Source organism: Furipterus horrens, unplaced genomic scaffold, assembly GCF_987537825.1.
Source record: "Furipterus horrens unplaced genomic scaffold, mFurHor1.1.pri manual_scaffold_12, whole genome shotgun sequence".
Classification (NCBI taxonomy): domain Eukaryota; kingdom Metazoa; phylum Chordata; class Mammalia; order Chiroptera; family Furipteridae; genus Furipterus; species Furipterus horrens.
Window position 1 is genome coordinate 67,502,502 of NW_028327182.1, and position 17,738 is coordinate 67,520,239.

The 17,738-nt window shown below is 38.7% G+C and overlaps 2 protein-coding genes across 2 annotated transcripts in view; one reads left to right on the forward strand and one right to left on the reverse strand.

The window, feature by feature from the left end:
- Nucleotides 1-17,738, forward strand: part of MYO16 (myosin XVI) — a 654,868-nt gene that overhangs the window by 188,321 nt on the left and 448,809 nt on the right. Inside the window, exon 8 of the mRNA XM_090257968.1 lies at nt 13,827-13,952. Within this exon, the coding sequence (XP_090114094.1) occupies nt 13,827-13,952 (126 nt within the window). The remainder of the gene's footprint in view (nt 1-13,826; nt 13,953-17,738) is intronic.
- On the reverse strand, nt 14,072-14,404 carry LOC149996307 (NADH dehydrogenase [ubiquinone] 1 alpha subcomplex subunit 3). Its single transcript, XM_090258548.1, has one exon. It carries the CDS (start codon nt 14,393-14,395, stop codon nt 14,141-14,143), a length of 255 nt encoding a protein of 84 aa, XP_090114674.1. The 5' UTR covers nt 14,396-14,404; the 3' UTR covers nt 14,072-14,140.

Genomic DNA, 17,738 nt, shown 5'->3' on the forward strand with positions numbered 1-17,738 from the left:
CTAATGGAATATTCTTAATGCAGTTTAATTCTCAAAAGGGGAAAAATCAGCTGAGATCCAGATGTTAGGGCATATAGTGCAGAAAACATGCCAATCATTGACTCAAATAATTGATTCGAGTAATAGAGAAAAAATTTAGAAGCAGGTGAAAGATTAGTTCTCTATGAGAACAACTATAAAATTATATTTCATCAAAATACCTGTGGATGTATTATTCTTGGGACTGTTTGCTAGAGTATAATGAATTCTGTATATAGCAAAGCAAGGAAAGATTGATGTAAAACTTAACCTCTTAATGTTTATGTCTTAAATTAGATTAATTTATTTGTTGCTATAATGTACTATACATCAAAGAGTATTATTAACTCCAAAGGTAGAAAAGCAAATGATTTTGCTGAATTTTATGTATATATATATATATATATATATATATATATATATATATATATATTTATTTATTTATTTATTTTTATTGCATTTTTTCTATTACCATTTATCCTCCCCCACAACTATCACACTGTTGTCCATGTCCATGAGCCCTTTTCCCATATTGCTCAAACCCTTCACCCCCTAACCTCCCCTCCTCCCCCGTGAGCCTTCATTCTACTCTCTGTGAGTCTGTCTCTATTTTGCTTGTCGTTCAGTTTGTTCATTAGATTCCACATATGAGTGAAATCATATGGTATTTGGCTTTCTGACTGGCTTAATTTACTTAGCACAGTGTTCTCCAGGTCCATCCATACTCTTGCAAATGGTAATATTTTCTTCTATTTTACAAATGAGTAGCATTCCATTGTGTAAATATCCCATAATTTTTATTGTTTTTCTATTACAGTTGTCCTGCTTTTTTCCCCATTGCTTTCCCCCACCCCAGCCACCCCTTCTCACACAGTCAATCCCCACCTCATTGTCCATGTCCATGGGTCACTTATATTAGTTCCTTGACTAGATGCTTCCCATTCTTACCCCCCTTCTCTCCCTCTCCCCTCCCCCCTTGTCACTGTTAGTCTGCCCCTTGTTTACTTGCCTCTGGTTCAGTTTTGCTCATTTGTTTGTGTTGTTCATTAGTGTCCTGTATTAGGTGATATCATATGGTATTTGTCTTTTATTGCCTGGCTTATTTCGCTAAGTATAATTCTCTCTAGTCCCATCCATGTTGTGGCAAATGGTAGGAGTCCCTTCTTTCTTTCTGCTGCATAGTATTCCATTGTGTAAATGTACCACAGTTTATGATCCACTCATCTACAAATGAGCATTTAGGCTGTTTCCAGCACTTGACTATTGAAAATAGTGCTGCTATAAACATAAGGGTGCATAGGTGTTTTTGAATTGGTGTTTCAAGGTTCTTTGGGTATAATCCTAGCAATGGAATTGCTGGTTCAAAAGACAGTTCAATTTTTAGTTTTTTGAGGAAATTCCATACTGTTTTCCATAGTGGCTGCACCAGTCTGCATTCCCAACACAGTGCACTAGGGTTCCCTTTTCTCTGCATCCTCGCCAGCACTTGTTTGTTGATTTGTTGATGATGGCCATTCTGACCAGTGTGAAGTGGTATCTAATTGTGGTTTTTATTTGCATCTCTCTGATAGCTAGTGATGTTGAGCATACTTTCATATGCCTATGGACCCTCTGTATGTCCTCTTTGGAGAAGTGTTTCTTCAAGTCCTTTGCCCATTTTTTAATTGGGTTGTCTGTTTTCTTGTTGTTGAGTCATATAAGTCCATATATTTTGGAGATCAATCCCTTGTCTGAGGTATCATTGGCAAATATGTTTTCCCATATGGTTGGTTCCCTTATCATCTTGCTGATATTTTCTTTTGCTGAGCAGAAACTCTTAAGTTTCATGTATTTCCATTTGTTTATTCTTTCCTTTATTTCCCTTACCTTAGAAAATATATTGTTAAAACTATTGCTGCATAGGATATCTGAAATTTTCCGGCCTGTGTTTTCCTCTAGGACTTTTATGGTGTCATGGCTTACATTTAAGTCTTTGATCCATTTTGAATTTATCTGGTGTGGGGTGTAAGTTGGTGATCTAGTTTCATTTTTTTTTTTGTTTATATTTTCAAAGAACCAGCTCCTGGATTTATTGATCTTTTGAATTGTTTGTTTAGTCTCTATGTCATCTAATTCTGCTCTGATCTTGATGATTTCCTTCTTTCTACTCACTCTGAGCTTAGTTTGTTGTTGTTCCTCTAGTTCTTGTGTCTGTCTGGTTAGATTTTTTATTTGAGATTCTTCTATCCTTTTTAGGTAGGCTTGTATTGCTATGAACTTTCCTCTCAGGACTGCTTTCACTGTATCCCAGAGATTTGGGGATATTGTGTGTTCATTACCATTAGTTTCCAGAAACTTCTTGATTTCTTCCTTGATGTCATTGTTAACCCATTCATTATTTAATAGCATGTTATTCATTCTCCAGGAGTTTGAATGTTTTAGAGTATTTTCCTTGAGATTGATTTCCAGCTTCAAGGCATTGTGATCTGAGAAGATGAATGATATAATTTCAATTTTCTTGAATTTGTTGATGCATATTTTCTGTCCTACCATATGTTCTATTTTTGAAAACGTTTCATGTGCACTTGAAAAGAATGTATAATTCATTTCTTTGGGGTGAAAAGATCTATATATATCAATTGAATTCATTTGGTCTAGAGTACAGTAGTCCCTCTATATCGCGGTTCACTTATCGCAGACTCAATGCTGTATCGCGTGATTTTTAAAAAAATATATTTAAAACAAACGAACTAAATAGGCAAAGAGTAGAATAGTAGTCAGTATGGGAGAGGGGGGAGGGAGAGAAGGGAAGGGTCTAGTCAAGGAATGTATATGAATGACTCATGGACATGGACAATGGGGAGGGATATAATTGTGGGAGAAGGGATGGGCTGGGAGGGGGGAGCAATGGGGGAAAATGAGACAACTGTAATTGAATAACCAAAAAATAAAATTAAAATATATATATATTTAATTATTTATTGCAGATTTTTTGCTATATCGTGGGATTTTGCAGCACTGTATATGTATACATATGTATATGTATGTTGTTAAAGTTACATAGACTTAAGAGTGTAGAATATGTGTAAGAACATAACTAGTGTTTATAAAAGTGTGAAAAAGGTTAATAAGGGAGTGGGAAAGGTTAATAAGGGACAGGGTACAGTTTATAAGTGTGTGGGGAGGGTTAATAAAGCCTTAAAATATATATAAGTACTAAAATAAATGTAAGGTTCCTATTTCGCGGATTTTTACTTATCGTGGGGGTGTCTAGAATGTAAGACCCGCTATAAGTGAGGGAATAATGTATTGTTCAATGCCTCAATATCCTTGGTGTTTCTTTGCTTCGAAGATCTGTTTATTGTTGACAATGGGGTATTAAAGTCCCCTACTATGGATGTGTCACTGTCAATACCCTTCTTGAAGTCTTTTAAAATTTTTCTTATATATTTGGGTCCTCCTATTTTGGGTTCAGATATGTTTACAAGGGTTATATCATCTTGATGGATTTTTTCCTTAAGTATTATGAAATGTCGTTCTTTATCTCTTTTTATGGCCTTTGCTGTGGAATCTGTTTTGTCTGATATAAGTATTGCTACCCCAGTTTTTTATTCATGTCCCTTTGCTTGAAATTTATTTTTTCTATCCCTCCACTTTTAGTCTGTGTGGATCTTTTGTTCTGAAGTGGGTCTTTGTAGACAGCATATATGTGGGCCATGTATTCTAATCCACTCAGCTACTCTATGTCTTTTGATTGGTGCATTTAATCCATTTACATTTAAGGGTATTATTGATAGGTACTTATTCATTGTCATTTTCCCCCTTTGTACATGTGTTCCTGTCTGTCTCTTTCTGTTTCTTCATCTTCTTAAGGCAGACCCTTTAGCATCTCTTGTAGTGCTGGTTTGGTGGAGATGTATTCTTTTACCTTCTTTTGCCTGGGAAACTCCTTATTTCACCTTCTATTTTGAATGGTAGAGTAGTCTTGGGTAGAGTAGTCTTGATTGTTTTTCATTGCTTGGAATGTTTTTTGCCATTCCTTTCTGGCTTATAGTGTTTCTGTTGAAAAATCAGATGATGGCCTTATTGGAGCTCCCTTGTAAGTTATTAGCTGTTTCTCTCTTGCTGCCTTTAGGATTCTCTCTTTGTCTTTGAGTTTTGCCATTTTAATTATGATGTGTCTTGGAGTGGCCTATTTGGGTTAATCTTCATTGGGACACTCTGTGCTTCCTGCACTTGTATGACTTTTTCTCTCATCGTGTTAGGGAAGTTTTCTGCCATTATTTTTTCAAAAATGTTTCCTAACCCTTGCTCCTCTTCTCCTTCTAGTATTCTTATGATATGGATATTATTATGTTTCATGTTTTCCTGCAGCTCTCTTAAAACCTCCTCATTCTTTTTCAGTCTTTTTTCATTTTGTTGCACTGTCTGGGAATTTTTTTCTACATAGTCATCCAGCTCACTGATCCAACCTTTGGCTTTCTCTGGCCTGCTTTTGATTCCTTCTACTGAGTTCTTCAATTTAGAAATTATATTCTTCATTTCTTCCTGGCTCTTATTGATAACTTCTGTGTCCTTTTTCATGCTAGTGTAATTCTCAGGAAGTTCCTTGTCAGTTCCTTGCAGTTCTTTGTAGTGTTCTTTGACCTCTCTGAGCTCATTGAGCTTCCCTATGACCCATATTTTGAGTTTCATGTCTGGTAGTTTGCTTTCCCGTATTTCATTTAGCATTCTTTCTGGGGATTCCTCCTTTCCTTTCAGTGGGAGGTTGTTTCTATGTCTCCCCATTTTTGTGACTCTTCTTGTTTGTTTCTGCTTCTTAGATTTATCTGTACTTCCTGCATCTCCCCTTGGTGGTGTCAGATACTGTCCCAATCTGGGCATAGGCAGCCTGTTGGGGACTACCAGAGATCTACTGCCTTTGTCTGTCTCCTTTAGTTGTTCATCTATTCAATCTGTGATCAGCTGTCAGGCTTAAGCACTGAGGGTGAAACAGATTAATTCCTGTGGGCAGGGGTATTGTTTCCCCTCAGGCTGTTGCCACTTGGAGGAGAGTGATCTCACTGCAGTATGGGGAATGAGTCAGCACTGGAACCTGGTCAGCTGCTCCCTCAGTTCTCTCCTCAAAGCCATCAACCCAAATTCTCCTTAAGCATCTCTAGTCCTCTCTGCTCTCCCTCTGCTGGAGCCCAGGATAAGTGGGTGCCAATATATTTTTGTACCTGATCCCTTTAAGAGCTCCATGTCTACAGCTGTTTCTTTCAAGCCAGCCAGAAAACAAACAAACAAAAATCCCTGTGGTTTTTCACTTTTTAAAGCTGGATGCTATTTTACTTTCTGCTCTGGTGCTATACACTGGGAATCCCAACTGGGGGTTTAGACCCCACCCTTCTCAGGGGGAACCCCCGGCTACTGAGCTGTTTCTCTGTTCCTTCAGCTGCCACCTGTTGGAGCCCAGTCAGCCCTTTCATGTCTCTGCTCTTCCTACCAGTCACATTATGATGAAGCAGACTTTTCTGTCTGTCTGTGGTTATAAGGCTTCTCTCCAGCTAGTGTTCAGCTGGTTATTCCAGATGATTTCCCCACAGTTAATTTGTAATCCAGATTGGTCCTGGGAGGAGGTTAGTGTAGCTTCCTCTTACTCCTACACCATCTTGGATCTCTTCCCATAGTTGTTTTATTCACTTATCTACTGATGAACACTTGGGCTGCTTCCATATCTTGGCAGTTGTAAATAACACTACAATGAACATAGAGGTGCTTATGTTCTTTCACATTAGGGTTTTGGTTTATTCAGATATATTCCCAGAAGTGGGATCTCTGGGTCAAAAGGCAGATCCATTTTTAATTTTTTGAGGTAGCTCCATACTGCTTTCCACAGTGGCTGCACCAATCTGCATTCCCACCAACAGTGCTAAAGTGTTTCTTTTTCTCCACATCCTCACCAGCACTTGTTGTTTGTTGATTTAATGATGGTAGCCATTCAGACCAGTGTAAGGTGATATCTCATTGTGGTTATAATTTGCATTTCTCTGAAGAATAAATTCAAAATGAATTAAAGGCTTAAATGTTAGACCCGAAACTATAAAAATCCTGGAAGGAAACAGGCAGTAAAATCTCAGACATTGCTCATGGAAGTATTTTATCTGATATATCTCCTCAGGCAAGGGAAACAAAAGAAAAAATAAAGACATCAACTACATAAAACTAAAGGGTTCTTGCACAGCAAAGGAAACTATCAACAAGATAAAAAGACAACCCACAGAATGGGAAAACATATTTGCCAATATATCTGATAAGGACTTAGTATCCAAAATTTATAAAGAACTTATAAAACTCAATACTAAAAAAACAAACAATCTTATTAAAAAATGGGCAAAGGACCTCAATAGACACTTTTTCAAGGAGCACATACAGATGATCCAGAAACATATGAAAGGATGCCCTTTTGACTTTGCTGTAATTTTATTTTTGTAACAAAAATGGAAAGACAGAGAAAAAAAATCCCATGCTACAAAATCTAGAAGTTATTGTTTTTACTTTTTTAAATTAGTTTTTCTTTTACTTATAATTTTCATTTTTTAAATTGTTATAATTATAAAATCAGTTGTGTAGTTACTTAATAACCTAATTGAAACTGGGTTTGATGATAGTTTACTTAAAAATAAAGGCTGCTGCCTTAGATGGAGGAATTACTGCATCTGAGAAATTTGAACGATTTTCCAAACCCTGATTTCATCATTGTAGTTTCCTGAAGCCACGTTTCTAAACTTCATGTTGGATTAGGAGACTAAACCGGGAGAATGTTAAAATGATATAGCTACACCATCACTTTAAAGTTTGTCAGGATTAATTCATCCTTCCTGGTGTTCCTGTCCCTTGTTGAGAATATTAGCATTACATGGATCACACTTTCTATTGTCTTTTTATCTCTAAATCCCTCTCCTATAACACCAAATACAGTGCTGGAATTTCAGAGCTAGCCAGTACATGTTTGACTTTTGGGTAAGTAGTGGTAAAATATTGAATTATTATATTTTGTATTTAAAAATATTAATATTATAGTAATGTAATAGAACCTATGGGCTGCCCTAATTGAAACAGAACTCATGGGCTGTTCAGTTATTAGGGGCCTGATTGCCTGCCACCAGAAGCATAACTCTCAATACTAGAGTTTGGTGAAAAGAAAAAAAATTATTTGTTTATAGTTATATAGATTTAGATTATTTGTGTTTTTCTGCCATTAAGTCTTATTTTCTTTAAAACACCCACTTACACATAGTTTGCCTCCCAAACCAGGATAGTTTTTGAAAAATCAGAGATTTAGTCTTCCTACTTCCCAAACACAGTTCAGTTTTACCAGCAGCTCCCAATCACTCGAGCCTCATTGGGGAGCTTTAGCCTGTGTTGTAGTGCCCTCCAGCTCTTTTTTTTTTTTTTTCTCCTTCATTTTATGGGTTTTTTAAAAAATATGTTTCACTGATTATGCTGTTACAGTTGTCCCAATTTCCTTTCCCTCTTCTCTCCTCCACACAGTGACCCGCCTTCCCTCCAATTGTTCCCCACCCTTAGTCCATACCCATTGGTTTTGCATATAGTTGTTCTCAACCTTTTCCTGTCTACTCCACTCCCTCCTACTATGCTTCTTAATTCCTGCATCATCGACCTCCCTTTCCCCCCTTCCCTCTCCCCGCTGACCTCCCCCCAATATGTTCCCCATACCTATAATTCTTTTTCCACTCTTGTTGCCTACTTTGTTTGCCTTTGTTTTGATTCCCTAGCTTCTGTTGTTGATTGCTGTGATACAATTTTTATTTTAATGTTCATAGTTTTATTCTTCTTCTTCTAAACAAGTCCGTTTAACATCTCATATAACAGTGGTTTGGATCTAATGAACTCCTTCCATTTCTTTTTTTTTTTTTTATTGATTATGCTGTTACAGTTGTCCCAATTTCTTTCCCCCGTGCTCCCCCTCTCCCTTCAGTTGTCCCACCCCCTTAGTCCATGCCCATTAGTTGTGCATATAATTCTTCTTAACATTTTCCTGTCTACTCCACTCCCTCCTACTATGCTTCTTAATTCCTGCACCATCTCCACCGCTTTCCCCCCTTCTCTCTCCCCGCTGACCTCCCCCTAATATGTTCCCCATACTTATAATTCTTCTTCCCCTCTCATTGCCTACTTAGTTTGCCTTTGTTTCAGTTCCCTAGCTTCTGCTATTGGTTGTCGTAATACAGTTTTCATTTTAATGTTCATAGTTTTGATCCTCCTTCTTCTAAACCAGTCCCTTTAACATCTCATATAACAGTGGTTTGGATCTAACAAACTCCTTCAGTTTTACTTTGTCCTGGAAACACTTTCTCTGCCCTTCTATCCTGAATGACAGCTTCGTTGGATAGAGTAATCATGGTTGTAGGTTTTTGGATTTCATTACTTTGAATATTTCTTGCCAGTCCCTTCTTGCCTGTAAAGTCTCCTTTGAGAAATCCACTGACAGTCTAATTGGGACCCCTTTGTACATAATACTTTTCTTCTCTCTTGCTTTTAAGATTCTCTCTTTATCTTTAATTTTTGACATTTTGATTATAATGTATCTTGGTGTGGTCCTCCCTGGGTCCAGCCTATCCGGAACTCTCTGTGCTTCCTGGGCCTGTAAGTTCATTTCCTTCCCCAAGTTAGGGAAGTTTTGCTTCATTATTTTTTCATATAATTTTTCAATTTCTAGTTCTTCTTCTTCACCCTCTGACAATTTGATATTTCTTATGTTCGATCTCTTGTAGCTGTCCCAGAGGTTTCTGAGCCTCTCATCATATTTCTCATTTTTTGTTTCCTCTTTCTGCACTGGTTGACTGTTTGTTCCCTCCCTATGTTTTGATTTATTAATTTGATCCATGGCTTTCCCTTCCTCACCACTTGTCTTGTATGTATTTTGTTCATTTCAGCAGAACTAGCCTTCATTCATTCCCTGTCTTGATTCAGCCCCGCTGTTAGGTCTGTAAGCTGTCTTATAACTATAGCTCTGAACTGAGCCTCAGAAAGATCCGCTATTTGTTCATCAGTCAAGGCTTTTATTTGTTTTTTTTAATTAGTTAGCTGTGTGATTGATATTTCAATCATTAATTCTGTCATTCTGTTTTGTTTATCTTTCCTTCTTTTGCGGGGTGCTGTCACACCTCCTACACTATATCGAGCAGAGCCACGTGTGCTCGTCACAACCTGGTGACCTTTCTCACCACACTGTGTCACTTTGCGTGGGAGCAGGGGTCCAAGATGGATTCTTGCTGTTAATCTCCGCTGAGGAACAGGGCCGCCTCCCAATGGGGTCTGCCTTCGCGGGCATTGGAATCGTGAGCTGACGGATCTGGTCTGCAGCCAGGGCTGACTCCTAGGCGCTTCTCTCCTCCCCCCAATTACAGGTGTCTGCTTACCGGGTCTCGCTATTCACTGCTGCGGCTGCCGCCTCCAGCACAATTTGATCTTTCTCAGCTGCGGGTTTACACTTCCTACCTGTCCGGACGAACACCACTTGTTTATGACTTTATACGTTGGAGTTCCATGTAGCTTTATTTTCAGAAACTTCTTATTATTTTTAGTTTTGCAGTAGTTGTAATCCTTCTTAGTTGTAGAGGGAGACAGAGCGTGTCAGTCTATGCCTCCTACTTGTCCGGAAGTCTGAACTCCTTCAGTTTTACTTTGTCCTGGAAACACTTTCTGTGCCCTTCTATTCTGAATGACAGCTTCGCTGGGTAGAGTAATCATGGCTGTAGGTTTTTGCTTTTCATTTCTTTGAATATTTCTTGCCAGTTCCTTCTTGCCTGTAAAGTCTCCTTTGAGAAATCTGCTGATAGTCTAATTGGGACCGCTTTGTATATAATTCTCTTCTTCTCTCTTGCTGCTTTTAAGATTCTCTCTTTATCTTTAATTTTTGACATTTTGATTATAATGTGTCTTGGTGTGGTCCTCCCTGGGTCCAGCCTATCCGGAACTCTCTGTGCTTCCTGGACCTGTAAGTCCATTTTCTCCCCCAAGTTAGAGAAGTTCTGCTTCATTATTTTTTCACATAATTTTTCAATTTCGAGTTCTTCTTCACCTTCTGGCAACCCTATAATTTGGATATTCGCTCTCTTATAGATGTCCCAGAGGTTTTTGAGCTTCTCTTTATTTTCCTCACTTTTTGTTTCCTCTCTCTGCACTGGTTGACTGTTTGCTTCTTCCCTATGTTCCAATTTGTTTATTTGATCCCTGGTTTTTCTTCCCTCACCACTTGTTTCATATGTGTTTTCATTCATTTCAGCAGGACTAGCCTTCACATCTTCCCCGTCGTGATTAAGTCCCGCTGTTATTTCTGTAAGTTGTCTTATAACTATAGTTCTGAATTGAGCCTCAGAAAGATTATCTATCTGTTTGTCCATTAATTTGTGCATTTGCTTTCTGGTCAGCTCCGTGATTGGTATCTCTATCATTGTCCCTACCATCCTGACAGGTTTGTTTACCTTTCCCTCTTGGTCAGTGCTGTCACACCTCCTATGCTATAGGGAGCGGAGCCCCATCCACTCATCACTACCGGGCCACCCTTCTCACCACATTGTGGCACTTTGTGTGGGGGCGGGAGTCCAAGATGGATTCCTGCCGTTCACTCTGCTGAGAGACCTGGAGCCTCCTCCTCTTTCCCCACACTCTCTGGGCCTCACAGTCCAAGGCAATGGGGGTCAGCCTTCCCCTTCATTGGAATTGCAAGCTGATGGGTCTGAACTGCAACCAGGGGTGCTCCCCTGGTGCTTCTCGCCTCCCCTTAAATATGGGTGTCTGTGCTTATCGCAGCCCCGCCGCTCATCGCTGCATCTGCTGCCAGCAGCACAGCTTGACTTCTCCACCATGGCTTTGCCCTTCCTACCCATCCAGATGAGCACCACTTGTTTATAACTTCATATGTTGGACTTCCATGTAGCTTTATTTTCTGGAACTTCTGGTTATTTTTGGTTTTGTGTTAGTTGTAGTCCTTCTTAGTTGTGGAGGGAGATGGAGTGTGTTGGTCTAGGCTTTCATCTTGACCTTAAGTGACCCTCCAGCTCTTAATGCAGAACCACGTGGAGTTCCCAGCTTCCTTGTAAATTGCATGGAGTTCTCTCTTTCCTTTCAAAGCTGCATGGTGTTCTCCCTTTCAAAATGTCTGCCTCTTTTTTTTTAATCCCTGACTGTGTCCTGTGATGCAGTGGGTGTGGTACCCAGTTCTGACCATTCAGAGAACCTTGCGCAGGCTCTGTGTGCTCTTTCTGCACCATTGCATGATCAAAACCCCTCCCATCTTCTTGTGGCCTTGGAAGAACCAAAGCCATTTGCATAACTGAGACCCTAGCTACTAGCCATGGTCATGCAAAGGCATCTTAAAAGTTGTTCCCTTTTCCCCATCCTCTAACCCACAGGCTCTGGGGATTTTTGGAGACCTCTACTCTGTAACAATTTCTCCCTCTCAGACCTAAGACCCTTTATAATCTTATAAAGGACAATGGGCAAAGGTTTCATGCTCCTCTAGCTGCTTCCTGGTGGATATGGTTGCCATCCTACCTATCCTTGTGTCTAGAAACCCCTAGAAAGAGTGGGGGTGTTGTGGGGGAGGGTGACCTTCCCACATGGGGAAGGATCTTGCAGAGTCCAGGTCAGTTGGCTGTCCCTGGGCAGCGACATACTTGATTTCCAAGGGCTGGCACTGTTGGACAAGCTGGCATCCTTGTCATATTCTGGGGGCAATAGATTTGGCAACAGGGTTAAAAGGAATAATTAAAAACAACCACTAGACGACAAAAGGCAGAGATTAATTTTTCAATGTCCCACATTAAGGAAAAAATGGCTTCTTTGGAGGAATGTGTGCAAGGCACGTCCACACTTGTCCGAAGCCCTTTTGCCCACTTTACTTAGTTTTGGCTGAGGGGAATATTTTAGGATTCCCCCCCTCTGAGACCTCTGGGCCCTTTCTGTCCAAGCCTTTAGGATAGAAAAGAGAAACTAGTTAAAGTGAAGCTCACAGACCACCCTATACTTCACAAACCCAGCCACTTAGTTCAGCCAAACCATTGAGTCTCAGGAGGTGGCGATGCAGATGAGTTTCTTAAGTGAGGCCTATATGTACAGACTATCACTCAGGTAATGAGATTATAGGCTTATGCCCTATGAAAACAAGAAAGATCACACATGTTAATTTACACAACATAATCCACAAACCAGTCTCTAAATCTGCAAGACTGTCTCATTGGAAACACATCCAGCTGCCAGGCATTTGACATTCTTCTTGTATGTAAATTAAGCATCTTTGATAATTTCACAGACCTGGTATAACTTTCAAATGAAAACAAACTTTAAATTAAAATAAACTTTAAGTCAGTTAGCTGTACTAGTTTATAGTCTACCACTGAGCACTGTGATTTTCCTTGAGTCATGATTTTTCTCCTTAACATCACTCTCCTTGTCAGTAAAGGGACTGCATTAAGTAGAATTTTAATTTAGCCTGTTCATTTGCATAAACACAACAAGAGCAGTGATTGATCACATATGATATTTAAGTCTGCTTTGCTGGAACTTATACAAGGAACCTTCAGGTTGACTGTTGGTCTGCCTGTCAGGGCACAGAAGCTGAGCCACACACCTGCCATTTAGCCTTGCAGCCTTGCTTGTAAAAACCTGTTTTTTCCAAGTCCTTCAGGTCTTCCAGTGTGCCTTAAGGTTCCTTTCAGCCATCTTTTAGGAAAGCAACCTTCATTTCTTCCTTGGAAAAATTGCTATGAACTGCACAACCAACCAAGGTGCCAGGATTTTCCCTCATGGGCTTTTCTTACCTTCAAAAGTCAATTACAGTTCCTCAGGGCTTTCTGGTAACAACCAGAGCCTGAGCATACCTCCTTAAGGCATGACATTCCAGTCAAAGTCTTGGTTAACAAAACCTCTGTTAATGACTGGTTTTATTAGTTTTATGCAAAGAAACCTAATGTCATTACTTAAGCCTTCGAATTACCAAATTCTGGAAGGATCCGGTAGGGAGAAAAATATACAATATGAAGGAAAATTCTTGTCCTTCTAATATTCACTAAAATTGCATTTCCATGCCTTGTACTTTCTTTTGTTCACTCTCCTACATGTGAAGTTTTAACTTTCCCTGGGAAACCTCAATTTTCCTTTTAGAGCATAATAGAAGCACCCTTTTTGCCTACCAGTGCACAACTGGTCTCTTGGCAGAGGCATGCCCTCTCACCAAATCTACAGGCGACCTTTCCTAGCTCTTATTGGCCAAAACCAATACAGCAGTACAGTAACCATAAAATCAGACCACAAGCAGTTGAGGTTTCCTCTCCCCAGGTTTAAAAACTTTCACAATCTTTCCATATATTTACCCATTCATATTTAATCATAACCCATTTCCAATTCTTGTTCTTTTTCACACTGTAAAGGACTATACTCAAACTCAGTATTTCGTAGCTAAAAATTTCCTAGATTTTTGCAAGCACATACCTAAAGCAAAAGAAACATTTTTATTCTGTGTTGAGGTTTACTTCTGTAACAGTAGAAAGGGACAATAGAGAGGGAAATAGGAATTACATGAAAAAGTGCACATTGTCAATCAGAAGGAAAATAATACATAATTAACCCATACGCCTTTTTCAAAGAATGATGACATCCACTTTTACCAAATAAATAATATTATATATTTGTTTCTTTACTTAAGGTCTCTGTATGTTAGGCTCAATATTTTATTAAATAGCTCTCTTTAAACCACAGAATAAAATGTATTTATATTGCTGCTTTTTAAAGATAAATAAGAAGATACCTCTTTGTTGCAGTTACATATGGCATGTGCAGGTGGCTACAAGGAGGTGGTATCTCTGCTCCTGGAACATGGTGGAGACCTCAATGCAGTAGATAATCAGTACTGGACCCCACTTCACTTGGCAGCAAAATATGGCCAGGTAAATAATTTTCTGAATTATTTTAAAAATTGTTTTATAATTAGTGCATCATTTTATATTATTTTTATTTTACTTTAATCATGTACTAATCACTATGTAATTTGACTTTTTTTTTTTTTTTTTTTCGGTTTTCACATTTTTATTGGGGACCACAGGGGAGGGGACCTCCTTCCGGTCAGTGGAGGTGTTCACAGTTTCTTCAGCCACTCCAGGCTTGGGCCCTGGGGGTCCTGGGGGTGGCTGGGCACGTCGGGCATGTTCCCATCATCTCGGACGGGCACTGGGTAGTTGTAGGGGGTGGCCTTGTTGATCATGGCGGCGTACTTGGTGTAGGGGCTGAAGAGGGGCACGGTTACAGCGAGGCCCGCGATGGAGAAGGACGCGACCAGCACCGGCTCCTTGGCCCAGGCATTTTTGAGGAAGGCGGCGAGTCTCCCAGCCATCTTGGTCTCGGCGGCCTGTAATTTGACTTTTAATGGCATCATCTTACTAGACAAATAGTTTTATGATTGAACGAAAACTTACTTTTAGAACGAGACATAAAATATACATTCCTTAAGACTCTGCATACTTCATATTGTACTCAAAATCATTGGAGAAATAATCAAAACTTATAAATATTATTTATAAAGTGGACTTAATGCAAATTTTTGAATATTATATAGTCCTTATAAACTTACTATTTCATGAGTCTGTAATAATTTTGTTTGTTTTCTACAGTTAGATATAAAGTATGATAAAATTACATTTTATATTTTATTCTTCTCTATAAATTATATTTCATTTTAATGAATGAAGGATAAGTAGCAAAGTTCTTTCTCTGAATTGATTTTTGGAAATAGCTAATATAGCTAGAGTTACTATTGTGCAAATTAATTTTCACTAAGTATATTATATCATGAAGAAGGAGGAGAAAATTCTTTTAAGTGATTTACACAGGTGAATGTGATAGTTTTATCAATATTGAATAAATTAAAAATTATTTTATAAAAATATCTATTTTTTTAAAGAAAGTCTTAGTAGTATTAGTATGGAAAATAACTCAGTTTTACATATATATGGAGATTTAAACTAAACTTGCTTATTTCCAAACATTAGTTTGGATAACAATCACACTCATTGAATTTTGTAAGTTAAATCCCTTAGATACAGTTATGTAAAATATCTATCATAAAATTTAAGTAGTTCAATTGTTGAAAGAATTGAAAGCAATTGCCTTTCAAGCATTTTAGAAAAAGTACTTTGCTTGGGGAAGGTCTTCCATTTAATAAAAACAATGTTTTTTTTTTTTTAAGTTTTTTTTTTCTTTTATTATTTGGTTTTTTAATTACAGTTGTCCCATTTTTCCCCCATTGCTTCCCCCCACTCAGCCCACCCCTTCTCCTGCAATCTTATCCTTCCCCGTTGTCCATGTCCATGAGTCATTTATACACGTTCCTTGACTAGACCCTTCCCTTACTGATCCCCCTTCTCTTCCTCCCCCCTCCCCCCTATTGACTACTATTCTACTCTTTGTCCTATTTAGTTCGTTTGTTTGCGTTGTTCTTTAGTTTCCTGTATTAGGTGATATCATATGGTATTTTTCTTTCTTTGCCTGGCTTATTTCACTAAGCATAATTCTCTCTAGTTCCATCCATGTTGTCGCAAATGGCAGGAGTTCCTTCTTTCTTTCTGCTACATAGTATTCCATTGTGTAAATGTACCACAGTTTTTTGATCCACACATCTACAGATGGGCATTTAGGCTGTTTCCAGTACTTAGCTATGTAAACAGGGCTGCTATGAACATAGGGGTGCATAAGTTTTAATAAAAACAATGTTTACTTTGACAACATTTTCCATAGGGAAGGATTTAGTCATTTAGTAACTATTTTTAAGAATTTAGTCACTTAGTAACTATTTTTAATGGACCTAAGATTGTGCTTTTAGCAAGTGAGTGAGTGTCTAAGTAAATGGATGGATTAAGGGGTTGAGGCTGCAGGTAGCTGAAGTCATTGGCCTGAGGAAACCAGAGTCCCCAAGTCCCTATAGATTACTGGAGTATTGGGGGATTAATACCTCAGTACTCCATTTCTAAGACAGCAGCAACTTGTGTTACCAAGGAAAAGGGGGTTCTTTCACATGATGCCTTGGTGTAAGACCCACAATTAGTGTTGAGAGAAACAGGTCTTTATTTACAATATTCCAACCTGGGGAGGGTTGTGAGCTCTTCAGCTCAGAGCTATTTTCTCATGGGTTCCAGAACTTAGGCTATCAGCCAAAGGAACATGCCCAGAAGTTCCCCATTCCATATCTGTCAGCTCTCTCCTTCAGGATCTGGGGTATGTCATCATCAGCCTCTGTATAATATTCCAGGAAAGCATGTACCATGTTACACTGGATCATGGTGAAGTCCAGTAAAGGTACAAGTCCCAAGAGAGTCCTCTCTGCATGTAAAAGTTCAGAAAGTCCAGCTGTGCAAAGCAGAGTCCTTGGAGGCTTTGGAGTCCGCTGAACTAGGCACCAATGAAGTATCAGAATGCCAGCTTTATTAGCTTCATGGGCCCCCTTTCCTTCTTTCAGACTTCACACCTCCGCACCTTTTCAGAACCACATGGTTCTCTCTGCTTCCTTTCAAACCGAATGGCTTTCTCTCTTGTAATGACTCCCACCTTATTTTTAAATACCTGACCACAGCCTGTGACTCAGTGGGTGTGGTAACCAGTTCTGGTTATTAGTAGAACCTTGCGCAGGCCCTGTAAGCTCTTCAGCACCATTCTATGGTCAAAACCCCTCCCATCTCCTTGGCAGCTTGGAAGGCCATGGCCATTTGCATAACTAAGACACTAGCTATTGGCCATAGATATGCAAAGGTATCATCTTAGGAAAGATGGCTGTGCTCCACTGAGTCCCATCCGCCACTTCCCAAACCACAGGCTGTGGTGAATTTGGTGGACCCCTTTTTCCACCCTGTAACACTTGGAATATATTGGGTGAGAGGTTTTGTAATTAGTTAAAAACAGAGAATCAAACATATGAGAAAGTACTGTTTCTTAGAACTCAGACTATTGGCCTATGCTTAAGAAATGGTAATCAGTACATTATCCCAATGTGCCCATTATAGTCATGATTGTTTCTGGAAGGAGCTAAATCTGGAAGCCAGTGATAGATTGGTAAAATGTGGCAGAATACTACCTACCTTTAATGAATTAAGGCTTTCATTTTACCCAGTTTTTCAGTTTTTATTGGAATATTAAATTTTGGATAAATACCTTTTTTTAAAAAAAAATTGCTTTCCTTTAACCACTTTCATGTGACAGTAAACTGCAGGGCTAGGACAAGATTTGAAAAGTTTTTTTTTTCCAAAGAGACATATTATGGACTAAACATGTCACTATTTCTCTTATTAGAAATTTAACAGTTTTTATCAGAACCCAATATGTGATTTGCAGGTCTAATGAAATATTTGGTATAGATTGGTATATTTTTGTATTTTTAAGTTCTATGCTGTCCATTTTGTCCTTTCTTATAGCATGTGTTTTTGAAGAGATTTTCTATTTTTTAATTTGTTTCAAGAGAATTTTGAACTGCTTGTTGAGACATTCTTATGATGGCTGCTTTAAAATCATCATCAAATAATTCCAGTAAGATTCGTCTTGCTATTGATGTCAGACAATTATTTTTTTCTCATTCAAGATATAATTGTTTGATCTTGATATGATGTGTGATTTTATCTTGGACATTTGATATTATGTTAAGAGAATCTTGGTTTCATATAAATCTTCTCTTTTAGCCAGCAGTCAGCCCA

Bases quoted from the DNA above. Each gene is read 5' to 3' on its own strand.
- LOC149996307 (XM_090258548.1), bottom strand. From the start codon at position 14,395: ATGGCTGGGAGACTCGCCGCCTTCCTCAAAAATGCCTGGGCCAAGGAG.